Genomic DNA, 14,151 nt, shown 5'->3' on the forward strand with positions numbered 1-14,151 from the left:
CCTCCACTGCATTCCTGAGTCCTTCCCTTCCCTCTACCTGGATCAATCCCTCGGCTCTGTGTGTGTCTGTATGCGCGTGCACTTGCACATGTGTTTATGTGTGTTCTTACGACCTGAGAGGTTGCCCCTAAGCACTGGTCTGCTTACCCCCGATTCAAACCATAGGTATTTGGTGACATCTGCAAACATCCACCCTCTCAGCAGCTGCAGAAGAGAGACTAATATTAGCCTCCACAGGTTATAACCTGATGTCTGCTTTCCTAAGGCTGGGAAGCTTTTATCCCACCTGGCTTTATCACACTATTTACAGCAAGTTAGCAACCCCTTGCAGCTAGCCTAGTGGGGAGGGCCAACGTTTCTATCCAACCACCACAAATGAGGTATATATTTAGTGTTATTCTCAATAGGATTAAGAGTGTATTCTAAGAGGGTACATTCTTTCTTTTATAGTATACTATGTGTAAAATACATTCATAGTCACATAGTGTCCTTTGCATTGCTACTTCTAATCCATGCTCATTGGTACTACAGGCACTTAAGATTCTTGGCATTGCTCCGTGCTCATTGCTATGCTTGGATTGACTTTTTTTTTGTTCGAATTAGTCAAGTGCGTGGCTTAGCCTGATCTGGTGAATGCAAGCTACCTTGGCTTACAGAGCTCTACAATGACATTCCAATTCACAAAACCTGGAAACGGTCTGCAAAACTCTGTTATATAAGAACAGATCTGCCCAGAACGATCACTCTGTTGGAGTCATTATAGTGAGAATGTCCATGGTATCACTAATGGAGTTCCACCACTGTATATTGTGACTTTGTTTGACCTCCCTCTCTCTCTGTAATATGATCCTATATGTATGTACATTATGTACTGTTGTTTACTCTTCCTAATGAAGATGTTCAGCTCAGTAACCTGATAGTTATTGGTCAACCGTCTCCGGTTTGATCAAAAAAGGAAACAAAGATGGTGTTTACATTTCATAAATAAATATGTTTTATTTTTTAACATATAAAATTAAATCATTTTTTACAATTTATTCCAGTAAGACACATAATATCCAAATAAAGTAGCTACATTTTTTTTGATAAATAATATTAATAACAATAATAAAAACATGAATTGATTTATTTCACGTTTCACTTTGTCTTTCTTGATAACGTTGGGAAGTTCGATAGCTGCCACAAAACATGAACATATATGCCCATGTCAGGAAGGAATGGAACCACAGTAACATGGTGTCTTGGTTCCTTCGGTTACGGGATCGTGGTATACTAAATTAAGTTACGTATGTGCATATCCATACAACATCTATATACACACAAGTCAAACGTTTTTTGGGGTCATGCCTGGTTGGTATGTATCGGTCGAAAATATAGACAGCGAATTGATTTAAACATACTAACGTTGTCATTTACACATGTTAATTTACATTTTGCTCCATAACGAAGCTACTATGATGCTCCAGTAGTATGAAGCGAATCTTGATTGAGAATGCTGATTCAGTCACAGCAGACAGTGCACTTCATAAGGTCCTCATGATGTAAGCCCATAATTCCTTGGGAATCTAGTTACAACAGGAAGTTGATAGTTCATTGGCCGGTTAAGTTGGACCCCTGCGTTTAGATGGACTGCCATTGGTCTGTCAACGTTGTTGTTTCGGGATCTCTCAGTGGTCGGTTCTCAGCCCAATCAGATTTGATTTAGTCTCTGAACTTGTGGATGTCGTTGAAGAGTCTGTAGAAGGGGTAGGAGGCTTCGTTGGAATGAGAACAGTTGAAGGTGCACTTGCAGGACTCGATAATCATGACATTCTTGTTGAAGGTCTCTCCGTCCTCGCAGCGGAACTTGATCCGGATGGTGCGGGTCTGCTGGGGGCTGCAGCAGCGGCCGTCCACACAGGATCCACAGTACTTGGATCTGTACTTCTTCAGGCTGGAGCAGCCGGCATAGGTGAACTTCTGAGCTTGGGTAGACTTCTTGGTTCTGCTGCACTTCTTTCCCTTCTGTCAGGGGGAACAAGGGGAGAGAAACAGTCAGTCAAGTGGTTCCATAAACAGGCTGAGTAGTGTTATTTAAAAGAAAAGAAATGATAGTATGACATGTTTCAGTATAGTATAGTCTGAGTGGCTTGCGCTTACCTTAAGACTGGAGTAAGGAGACTGGGTGCATGGTCGCACTTCACAGATGCGTGTCTCTTTGACCAGCTTGCACTCATTGTTGTTGTTGGTGACTCTGGTGGAGATGCCTGTGCCACAGGTCTTGGAGCACTGGGACCAAGGAGTGGTCTGGACAACACACTTCTGGCTCTCAAACATGTGGCTCTCAGGCTGGACTCTGAAAGCTGTAAGGAGAAAGATCAAACAAACATTACAAACTGTTCCGGTATGGGCTTGAACATTTGAGTCAATGGAAAATGTTATTGTTGAAAGCTGAAATAGAAAAATGGCTGCTGCTAGAAAGAAGCTGCTTACCAGGTAGAGACTTGAGTCCTCCCTTGACGATGGCGATGAGCTCATTCCTGTTGGTGAGGTCGCTCTCTGACTCGTCAGTCATGCTGTCTTTGCCAAACAGCTTGCCAATGATGTCAGTGTCTTTGCCGTCATCACACACCCACTCCTCGCAGCACTGGCCTGCCACCTTGACCAGCCTTGGGTTGGCACAGCCCAAGTTGGGCAGGGAGAGCTCCTGAGGGCACAGGGGGACGCAGCCCACAGCCCCATCGATGCATGTGCACTGGTGCTTGCAGTTAGGCTGGAAGCTCTCTCCGTTCTGGTAAATCCTGCTGTTGTACTCACAGGGTCTACCCTCTGACTTAGCTGTGGAGAAGAGAGTGGAAATGGCTGTTATTCCTCTGTTCAAAAGGATAGCGTCTGCTATAGACATCACAAATCACAAGCTGGCTGATGCTGGCAGAGGGAGGCTTGGTTTAACTGTAAAAATTCCTCAGAAGGTTCTAGGCTAGGGCTGCCTATAAGGAGAGGAGCCACTGAGGGGGGTCACTTTCTACTAGAGCAGGATGTTTGTACTTCTGAGTTTAGACTGAGGCACTGAGTTACATTCCTTTGAGTTGAAATCACATGGTCCTCTTTTCTCTCACTGGTTCATCTTAACTCTACCCTATTACTTTAACAGGGTTACAAACTTTAAAACTAACATTATTCAGACCTAAGATCAGTTTACTGCATAGTAGGATTTGAATGAGACACCTACCACGGCAGATGCCACGCATAGCTCCGAAGCTGGCCCCAAAGTTGCATTCCAGCCCTTTGGTGTGGTCGCAAGGCTCGGTCAGACTGCAGTCCTCATTGAGTTGTCTCGCGCAGACCTTACAGCACCCGCAGCCATCCGCTACGAGGCTCACGCCAGGTGCGCACCTGGTCATCTCCTTCGGGCACTCGCATACCGAGGGGCAGGAGGAGGAGGAAATAACCTGCGTGGATAACCGAGCACGTTAATGATAGATACTTTGTAACCAACATCTTAAAAGAGTGACATCGTTAGGTTATATTTACATAGCTTCTTTAGTTCGTTATTCAAACAGTGCGGAAATGATTTAGTAAGAGGCAATAAGTTTACAAACCAGTGTTCTACAATGTTGTATTTCCCAGACAATAAAGACAAGAAACTTTAAACTGAAATATTTTATAGAAAAATAACTTACCACGTTGAAGGCTCCAATAAACATCACGACGATTGAGCAAATGAACATATTTGCCTTTTTCTCTTGTTCTATTCAAGAATCAAATTGGTCTTCTTTTGCTATTCCTTTTCGATATATTGCTTTAAGTCTTTGCAAGTGTCTTTTTATCCTAAGTGTAGCAGTCAGTCGTCTCGTCTGTAGCGGTTTGGTTTGTTTTTTAGTATCTTTGGTTAGAGTCTTAGGAGTTGCTCGAGCTCTGGTTGCAAGTTGCAGTCTGCTGAAGCTAAGTACCCCCTGTCCTTTATACTGTAGTGAAAGCTGACGTCGTTGTTGGCTGACTGCTGAACTGTTCCAAAACTATGCCAGGAATGTTTCTTGGCGCGTTTTCCATCCAAGCTAAGCACCACCCTGTCTAACTTTTTTTTCTTAAATTACATTTTCCCTAGAACTGAACACATTTTCCCCTCACTGTTTCCCTTCGATACTATCCTCCTTTCTTCCTTTTTTTATTTTCTTTATTGGTTTTCTCACAGCTTTTAGGTTATAGGTTTAGGGTACATGTAACTTTTTTTTTATAGCAGTTTGGTCTGTTTGTTTCCATTCATTTGACTGCTGTTGTCATTATGGGTAATAGGCTTATATACAAATATAATAAATATTATAAAAAATATGATAATGTAACATTGTCGTTTTTATTTATTTTCCATCCTTTTGATGTAGGTGTTTTATTACGTGATATATATTTGTTAAATGTGTTATTATTTTACAAACTCTTTTGCTGTAATTTGTGCAACAGTTGCCAAGGCAATAAAAATATATTGTCATGCTGTCAGTGCTTCTCCTTATACGTTTATGATGAGAATCATTCTGTAAGGGAAGGTCTTATTATAGCCCATATGTCAATAGGCTGCAATATTCCCGCTATTCTAAATGAAGGCTACTGTAACTGTACACAGTTTAGGAGAGAGAAGTCCCGGTATTCGGAGTTTCTTTGCGCGTCTGAGAGTGGGAGAAATAAAGTTTATGGTTTCTATTTTTGGCCCGCTCTCCCCTTTATTCCGTAGAACTAAACTATTCCAGATGCGAACCAGACTTCAGACGTAACAATATTGCCATATTTGGTATGGCAGAAGCCTACATTATTAACATATTTCTCCCCTTCTCTAGCCAACCACAAAGCATTCCTGACAGTTTAAAGAGTTTTTAAAGTTCTTCATACAGGATATTCTTTAGCATTCCTACTTGGGTTAATTTACTTTTCACGCAATCTGCCCACCACGTTTGAAAACATCTACTACAGTGATCCAATTTTCTACATACGATGTTAGTTTGGGGAGAAAATACCCAACTAGTTTCTAGTCCTACTATTCTTCGGGTCTCAAATAAGTTACATTTGATACAATTTAGAAATTCAACGATTAGAAGTCATTTCAAACCGGATTTGACCAAGAAAGCAAAGATTATAGAATGCTTGAAAAACGTGCTTTTTTCCTGCCAAAATAATGTTAATAGACTGTTAACCGAAGGACGATATGACAATCCCCTATTTATAATAACCATAAACACAAGACCGGAAATATTCTTTGAGTAACTTTATACCTTAGACTTAAATGACGAGATACTTTGAGAGCGCTGAACAAATAACTAACGGAGAATGTTTGTCAAGACCACTGAGAAATCTCCCTACGGTGAGTTTTTCTTACTTTACCTTTAATAATCCGTTTGTTTCAAAATGTATTGTATACGCCATTGCTTTATCACTTTGTTCCTACTGTGCAAATATTTTGAAGTATCTTAACTGATCCGTCATCCGTTGTAACCTTTCCATTTGATGTTGGAATTTGACAATCATTCTTTCTGTACCGATTGATATTTAATCATCTGTATCTTGATGCGCGCTTGCTTTATTTCTATTTTCATTTGTCCACATTTTCATAATTCCAGTTTAAGACACTAGATGGTGTAATGCTTTGGTTAACTTGCTTGACATTCCCACTGGGCATAGATGTCAATTCAACGTCTATTCCACGTTGGTTCAACGTAATTTCATTGAAATGAAGTGCAAACAACATTTGTTCAACCAGTGTGTGCCCATTGGGTTGTTAACATTTTCCTCAATGTTGTGACTGTTTTCCTCATTGTTTGAGTCGTGTTGATGTAGCTGAGGGCTATATAATTTGTCATTCATCTGAAAGCTTGTGATTCTTCATCGATTAAACCAGACAAACAACTTTAAAGATCACGAAATGACACTGGCATTATGTCACAGCTTGACAGTTGGCATCAACAAATGTCTGTTTGTTTTGAGTGTCAGATTCCCAATGGAGCACTGCCATGTGCCCATATGGATTTAGTTTATTTTGGTTGTTGGTGTGTGTGTGTGTATTGTATCTAGCCCCAGGTAATACTTATGTCATCCAAGTGATGGTGATGATGATGCTTGTTTCCCAAACATAAATGGACCCTTAACCATGCCATCCTGCCATTCCAATATCCATTATGACCTCATCAGTAAGTCTCTGTGTGGTGAGTTTGACCCCATGAGCTCAATAAGATGCTTTTCTGATTCTGATTGTTCTGCTCTGCCAGCATATTGTTCTGATTCTTTCCTCTTTCCCTTACAAGGACACAGTGTATGTTATAGGAAACAGTGCTGTACACCATGGAACCATTGAATAACATCCCATAATGATATTAATCTTGTAATTACCCATTCAGGAAACATCGCCAGGGCGACCAGGGCTAGAAATGTGTATCCATGTAGTAATGGCAATGATGATATTTTCCATCCCCCTCTTCCCCATCCCCCTTATGAATCACTGGATCCCAGTCTATTGTCCTAGAGAGACTAGTGTAAAACGGAACAAGACCATATATGATTGGCTGTTTATTGTAAGCCTGTTCAAACAAAGGATAACATGCAGTGGTTGTTGAAGCTTCCTCTCTATGTCAGCTCATAGAACTCTGGGACGGAAGCTCAGTGAGTTATGGGGTGTTCTTATGTACACACACTGTGCTTAGTCACAAGAGAGCCCTCTTCCATAATACTTGGGTCTTTCTATTCCTGGACCTGGTATGTCCTTTGTTTTACCTACAGCCCTAACAGATGTGTGTTATGAAGTCAGCGTGTTGTTATTGTGTGTCCTAGCCTGCCAAAGGAATGACAGTCAGTGCATCTGAAGTAGGTGGATGGTGGAAGAACTCACTACGGTAGTCCAATCCATAATAGAGTAGAGAATGTCAGCCATTTTAGTATTCTCCTGCACACTTTTTATTTTTATTTTATTTATTTTTTATTTTTTTTACAGGCGGGGCATAACGTTACTCCAAAACAACAGTCAGGCCATCTTGCACAAAAGCTGTCCATTTTAGACAGGGGGCAAGAGTTATAGGTGGGCGACTGCCCCTGTGCCCCATTTATACAAGGTAGGCTAAACACAGAGTTATAGGTGGGCGACTGCCCCTGTGCCCCATTTATACAAGGTAGGCTAAACACAGAGTTATAGGTGGGCGACTGCCCCTGTGCCCCATTTAAACAAGGTAGGCTAAACACAGAGTTATAGGTGGGCGACTGCCCCTGTGCCCCATTTAAACAAGGTAGGCTAAACACAGAGTTATAGGTGGGTGACTGCCCCTGTGCCCCATTTAAACAAGGTAGGCTAAACACAGAGTTATAGGTGGGAGACTGCCCCTGTGCCCCATTTAAACAAGGTAGGCTAAACACAGAGTTATAGGTGGGCGACTGCCCCTGTGCCCCATTTATACAAGGTAGGCTAAACACAGAGTTATAGGTGGGCGACTGCCCCTGTGCCCCATTTAAACAAGGTAGGCTAAACACAGAGTTATAGGTGGGCGACTGCCCCTGTGCCCCATTTAAACAAGGTAGGCTAAACACAGTTATAGGTGGGCGACTGCCCCTGTGCCCCATTTAAACAAGGTAGGCTAAACACAGAGTTATAGGTGGGCGACTGCCCCTGTGCCCCATTTCTACAAGGTAGGCTAAACACAGAGTTACTGTACTACTGTTGTGTCAGAGCAATGGGTCATTTACATTAGATTCAGTTGAAAGACTTGCCGCCTTTGCCAGAACCTTAGTGTTATTTGCCACTCAAAACTATATATTATCCCTGTGTTAGCAGGACTTTTTATTGATCTAGAGAGAGTAAAGGCTGGTATTGTTGTTGAGGTTTAAATCAACCGCAGACCTGGTGTATGGGTTGTTTCTGTTTTCACAAATGTTTATGGTAGATCTCAGAGGCTGCGTCCCAAGTGGTACCTGATTCCCTTTATACCGGACTACTGTTGACCTGGGCCCATAGGGAAAAGGTGGCATTTAGGATAAGCACAGATTCTCTGAATGTACCAGGTGTGCCAATGAGAGGTTTCCTTCAGTCTAACCCAAGCACTTAAGCATGGGAGCGAGAGATATTTTTCTAGGGCAGAATGTACCAGACAGAGTCAGACATACACAATGTGTAATGGAGGACTGAGGTTTTTTGACAGAGCAGGTAGTCCATCCAGGAGTGGAAAATGGAATGCGGGACTCCTGGAATGTTTGGACCAGTCAGGATAATTGAGTGTATCTGGAACAAGAAAATACAAACTTTGGTCCAGGGGTGTGGAAGAATGTGCTTTAGGAAGTCTGAAGAAACATTCCATTCAAAGCTGAGCCCAGAGGCTTCCTTAGATGGCACCACAGAGAATAGGAATAGGAATATCTTCCCTGCTTAGTCTGCACACTGAGCACAGCGCAGGATAAATACAATACACTCCTTCATCCAATGGCCATAAGAAGCTGAAGAACTCTTGACTCTCCTTTCCCATGACGCGGAAGACACATTTCAGTTGAACGCATTCAGTTGTACAACTGACTAGGTATCCCCCTTTCCCTTTCCTTTCCCTTTCCATGGGTCTCTTATGACTACTACATTAAGAAGACCAATATTAGAGAAATTAAACATGTGCTTTGTTCATATTTCAGTGGTGATGTGAAATCTGTTATTCCCATATACTGCGACGATAACATGCTGGTGTATGCTGACATTAGAAATGATTCTAAAATATGTGTTTTGTTCACTGTGAATATCTGGTATTCCCATTATTGCCATACACTTTGATTTGCTGGGGGACACTGTAGTCTGAACACAAGTGGGCAGGTGTATCGGAGAGTGAATGGCTCAGAATAGCCACTGCACCTCCTTGTCCTTGGACTGTGTCAAAGAAGCGCCCTTTGTTCTGAGCTGGGGTCAGGGGAGAATGGGTTATTGTCAACCAGGGTTATGAAATCATGTCAATAGTAGAGCACCGAGCAGAATCTTTCCATTTTTATTTTGCATTGGCATTTGAATCTGCTAAACTGGCAGGTATTGGCAGTAACAAGCCAGAGATGACAGCGACCATTATTCTCAACTTTTCAAAATACACTATGTTTAAGAATGTACACATTCTAAAATAATTTGTATTTGAATGAAAAGACTGAAAAACCCAGGTGGTTGTAAATATGAATAACGGTTTGATTACTGATTGTACACTAGCCTTGATTTACATTATTTTATGTCTAGACACTGTGGTGATTTTGTAACCCATTTGTTCCTCGATGGTAAAACGTTGTTACAAAGTAATAGAAAGTTGTTACAAAGTAACAGCCAGGGCGTCTGTGCTTGCTTGCGCTGTTTAAGAGCCACACTGTCACTTGTCCGGATTTGCTGTGCGCTTCACTGGAAATTGCTACATTGGTACAAGTCGATGATTTGTTAGTGCACGTCATCAGACCTACTTGCTTGCTTGTTGCCTATTTGACCGAAGTGGATCTGTACGTAAAAAAAGAAAGAAAAACAAAGAAAATCAAACAAACAAAGGTTAACCAACAGAAAGAGAACCGGCAGCATTTGCTCTCTCATACGTTTAGCATAGGCTACGGTTCGAGCTGTTTGTTTGAGCAATTTGAGGGCAACAACAGCTAACGGAACATGGCTGGTGTGATGACAGGTTTTGGTAACTTCACTCACGCCGTTGTACGAGCTATCCCCTCATCCCTTGCTAAAGAGGCACTGAGGATGAACGTTTTGGACGTGGACCTGGTGAAAGCTCAGCGGGAGCATGAGGTATATGTTGGGGTTCTGAAGCACAAACTCGGGCTGCAGGTGATAGAACTCCCCGCCGATGAGTCACTCCCGGACTGTGTGTTCGTGGAGGATGTCGCTGTGGTTTGCGGTGACACCGCTCTGATCACCAGACCCGGGGCAGAGAGCAGAAGGAAAGAGGTAAATAAAGTGTGTGTGTGTATATAATATGTATATATATATTATAGAAAAATCAAGTCTCAGTTGACCATTTCTTTATTTGGAGCATGAATATATACTGCTGTTGTCATCTTTGGTATTAATGTATCGTATATGTATAACTGTCAACCTCATATCGAGATTATAGCTACATTGTAACAGTAATAGGCTACAAAGGAAGGGATATGTGATTAGCCATCATCAGAACGCCAACGCCCTTGGAAAGATGATCAGATAATATGGTCACAGTCACACGAGGGTTAAGACACCGCTGTCCAACTCAAATGTTATTGGTCACATAAGTACACATTTTTAGCAGATGTTATTGCGGGTGTAGCGAAATGCTTGTGTTCCTAGCTCCAACAGTGCAGTAGTATCTAACAATTCACAACAATACACACATATGTAAAAGTTAATGAAAGGAATTAAGAAATATATACACTACCAGTCAAAAGTTTGGACACACCTACTCATTCAAGGGTTTTCCTTTATTTTTACTATTTTCTACATTGTAGAATAATAGTGAAGACATCAACACTATGAAATAACACATATGGAACCATGTAGTAGCCAAAAAAGTGTTATATATTGTATATTTGAGTTTCTTCAAAGTAGCCATCCTTTGCCTTGATGATAGCTTTGCACACTCTTGGCATTCGCTCAACCAGCTTCATGAGGAATGCTTTTCCAACAGTCTTGAAGGAGTTCCCACAGATGCTGAGCACTTGTTGGCTGTTTTTCCTTCACTCTGTGGTCATACTCATTCCAAACCATCTCAACTGGGTTGAGGTCGGGTGATTGTGGAGGCCATGTCATCTGATGCAGCACTCCATCACTCTCCTTCTTGGTCAAATAGCCCTTACACAGCCTGGAGGTGTGTTTTGGGTCATTGTCCTGTAAAAGAAAAAGTGATAGTCCCACTAAGACCAAACCAGATGGGATAGTGTATCACTGCAGAATGCTGTGCCTTGAATTCACCAGCAAAGCAGCCCCACACCATCACACCTCCTCCTCCATGCTTCACATGCAGAGATAATCCGTTCACCTATTCTGCGTCTCACAAAGACACGGTGGTTGGAACCAAAAATCTCACATTTGGACTCATCAGACCAAAGGACAGATTTCTAATGGTGTAATGTCCATCGCTCGTGTTTCTTGGCCCAAGCAAGTCTCTTCTTATTATTGGAGTCCTTTAGTAGTGGTTTCTTTTCAGTAATTTGACCATGAAGGCCTGATTCACGCAGTCTCTGAACAGTTGATGTTGAGATGTGTCTGTTACTTGAACTCTGTGAAGAACTTATTTGGGCTGCAATCTGAGGCTGGTAACTCTAATTAACTTATCCTCTGCAGCAGAGGCAACTCTGGGTCTTCCTTTCCTGTGGCGGTCCTTATGAGAGCCAGTTTCATCATAGTGCTCGATTGTTTTTGCGACTGCACTTGAAGAAACTTTCAAAGTTCTTGACAATTTTGGGATTGACTGACCTTCATGTCTTATATTAATGATGGCCTGTCAATTCTCTTTGATTATTTGAGCTGTTCTTGCCATAATATGGACTTGGTCTTTTACCAAATAAGGCTATCTTCTGTATACCACCCCTACCTTGTCACAACACAACTGATTGGCTCAAACACATTAAGAAGGAAAGGAATTCCACAAATGAACTTTTAACAAGGCACACCTGTTAATTGAAATGCATTCCAGGTGACTACCTCATGAAGCTGGTTGAGAGAATGCCAAGAGTGTGCAAAGCTGTCATTAAGGCAAAAGGTGGCTACTTCGTGGACTTTGTGGAATCTCAAATATAAAATATGTTTTGATTTGTTTAACACTTTTTTTTGGTGACTACATGATTCCACGTGTTATTTCATTGTTTTGATGTCCTCACTATTATTCTACAATGTAGAATAAGTGAAAATAAAGTAGTGAAAATAAAGAAAAACCCTTGAATGAGTACAGTAGGTGTGTCTAAACTGGTGCTGTAAATATTAGGAATAGCGATGTCGGAGTGTCATTGATTCAGTAGAATAGAATACAGTATATACATATGAGATGGGTGAAGCCTTAGCCTCCTCATTCCTGGCAGAACTCGACATTAGTAGCCTATGTTAGCAATAACAAGAGTAGATGATGAGCATTGTGCTTTACATGACGTATATTGTCAAATGCAATGCTTTATAAAGACATTTTCTACCATAACCTTTGATGTGGTTAATACTGACAGCTGTCTAGTCAGATGTGAGCTGTCAAAATATATTACATTGTAAACTGTGATTCCCTGTTTGCACAGAGTACCAGAGCACACACAGTAATGAGAAAGCATCTGCATCTCATCATCTGATCTGTCGAAATAGATGCTTTAATTGAAACAGCCATAATTCCTAGGCAGAGGGCTCTTGCATACAGAAAGAGCAGATTACTGCAATGCATGTCAGTCCATTGAAAGCAAAACGTTATTTTTGTGGTATACTGTCCATATTACACCAATAAGTTATACTAACAGCAGGCTATGGACAGGGATATTTCTGCTGCCTGTTTACTTAATAGTGTACCCTAATAAAGGAGACTGTGTGAATATAAACAGACTAAATGTATGCACAGTATTTACAGTAGAAGTCGGAAGTTTGCATACACTTAGGTTGGAGTCATTAAAACTCGTTTTTCAACCAATCCACAAATTTCTTGTTAACAAACTATAGTTTTGGCAAGTCGGTTAGGACATCTACTTTGTGCATGACACAAGTAATGTTTCCAACAATTATTTACAGACAGACTATTTCACTGTATCACAATTCCAGTGGGTCAGAGGTTTACATACATTAAGTTCACTGTGCCTTTAAACAGTTTGGAAAGTTCCAGAAATGATGTCATGGCTTTAGAAGCTTCTGATAGGCTAATTGACATAATTTGAGTCAATTGGAGTCAATTGGAGGTGTACTGTGTATTTCAAGCCCTACCTTCAAACTCAGTACCTCTTTGCTTGACATCATGGGAAAATCAAAAGAAATCAGCCAAGACATCAGAAAAAAAGCGTAGACCTCCACAAGTCTGGTTCATCTTTGGGAGCAATTTCCAAACGCCTGGAGGTACCACGTTCATCTGTACAAACAATAGTACCCAAGTAAACACCATGGGACCACGCAGCCATCATACCGCTCAAGGAGACCCGTTCTGTCTCCTAGAAATGACCGTACTTTGGTACGAAAAGTGCAAATCAATCTCAGAACAACAGCAAAGGACCTTTTGAAGATGCTGGAGGAAACAGGTACAAAAGTATCTATATCCACAGTAAAACGAGTCCTATATTGACATAACCTGAAAGGTCAAACTGACCTAAGACAGGGAATTGTTACTAGGATTAAATGTCAGGAATTGTGAAAAACTGAGTTTAAATGTATTTGGCTAAGGTGAATGTAAACTTCCGACTTCAACTGTATGTGCACCCTGGGTTGTAGACTAAATGTGCTTTTCCCTGTCCTCTGTCTGTTGACTAAAGTTGCACATTTTGGGATATATTCAGAGGTGGAAACATTTCGTGGGAATTAACGGGAATATATGGGGATGTTTTTTGCATTGGATATACATGTATTTACCATGTCATATGGAGACATAAACCTTTTACCTTATCATAAGTAGACATCATTGCAAATGATTAAATCCTTCCAATAGAAAAATAACTATTTAGTTACGAATTGAACTTTAATTAAATGAGTTGACTCTTGACATGGGATGATTTCACTGAACAACAAAAGAACGGGAATCTTGAATGATCCCCAGTGATCCATCGTATCTCCCAATGTATTCAACATCTGTAAAATGATAGTCTAGAAACTAGAGCTTTGGTTGTCTTCCTCTCAGACTTCCATGTCTTCTCCCTGGACCTCCTCAATGTCCACCTCTAGAACATCAGACTCTGAGGCCTTATCTATACTGTCACTTTCCAACCTTGTTGAGGATGGCTCGTTGTCAGGCTCAAAAAGCCTCACATTTGGTTGCGTGCTTTGGTGTGTGTGTGTTCCCAAACAAGGACCAGTTGTGCTCTGAGGCGGCTGATGTTGATGGGATTTGGAGGACGACGGAGGCAACAGGGGAAAGAGCCTCAGATCCACCAAGTCCCTTCCACCAGGTGGCTGATGAGTTATTTTAGCACGACAGCCATATTGCATCTCCATCCAAAGCCCTTGCGTGGAAGTGTTCTTTGCCAGAACCTTGTCCTCATCCAGGCCAAGGT

General features: G+C 41.4%; 2 protein-coding genes across 3 annotated transcripts in view; one reads left to right on the plus strand and one right to left on the minus strand.

Moving 5' to 3' along the window:
- Positions 1-1,020: 1,020 nt before the first annotated feature.
- Positions 1,021-4,061, minus strand: LOC115145355 (CCN family member 1-like). The gene is made up of 5 exons (XM_029686851.2): positions 3,663-4,061; positions 3,212-3,431; positions 2,473-2,817; positions 2,140-2,342; positions 1,021-2,004 (listed from the first exon to the last, which is right to left on the minus strand). Exons 1-5 carry the CDS (start codon positions 3,708-3,710, stop codon positions 1,702-1,704), a joined length of 1,119 nt encoding a protein of 372 aa, XP_029542711.1. The 5' UTR covers positions 3,711-4,061; the 3' UTR covers positions 1,021-1,701.
- Positions 4,062-4,876: 815 nt separating this feature from the next.
- LOC115145357 (N(G),N(G)-dimethylarginine dimethylaminohydrolase 1-like) overlaps positions 4,877-14,151 on the plus strand; it is a 118,602-nt gene continuing 109,327 nt past the window's right edge. The window contains exon 1 of one of the 2 annotated variants that reach the window (XM_029686853.2): positions 4,877-5,329. In XM_029686853.2, coding sequence (XP_029542713.1) covers positions 5,252-5,329 — 78 coding nt within the window. In that variant the 5' untranslated portion in view covers positions 4,877-5,251. Of the gene's footprint in view, positions 5,330-9,329; positions 9,905-14,151 lie in introns of those variants that run through there. The other variant, XM_029686852.2, reaches the window with a different exon arrangement.

This window comes from Oncorhynchus nerka, linkage group LG17 (genome assembly GCF_034236695.1).
Source record: "Oncorhynchus nerka isolate Pitt River linkage group LG17, Oner_Uvic_2.0, whole genome shotgun sequence".
NCBI classification, from domain to species: domain Eukaryota; kingdom Metazoa; phylum Chordata; class Actinopteri; order Salmoniformes; family Salmonidae; genus Oncorhynchus; species Oncorhynchus nerka.

Bases quoted from the DNA above. Each gene is read 5' to 3' on its own strand.
- LOC115145355 (XM_029686851.2), bottom strand. From the start codon at position 3,710: ATGTTCATTTGCTCAATCGTCGTGATGTTTATTGGAGCCTTCAACGTG. The intron at 3,432-3,662 runs GTAAGTTATTTT...TTATCCACGCAG, and splicing joins TTATTGGAGCCTTCAACGTG to GTTATTTCCTCCTCCTCCTG. The intron at 2,005-2,139 runs GTAAGCGCAAGC...TCCCCCTGACAG, and splicing joins CTCCTTACTCCAGTCTTAAG to AAGGGAAAGAAGTGCAGCAG.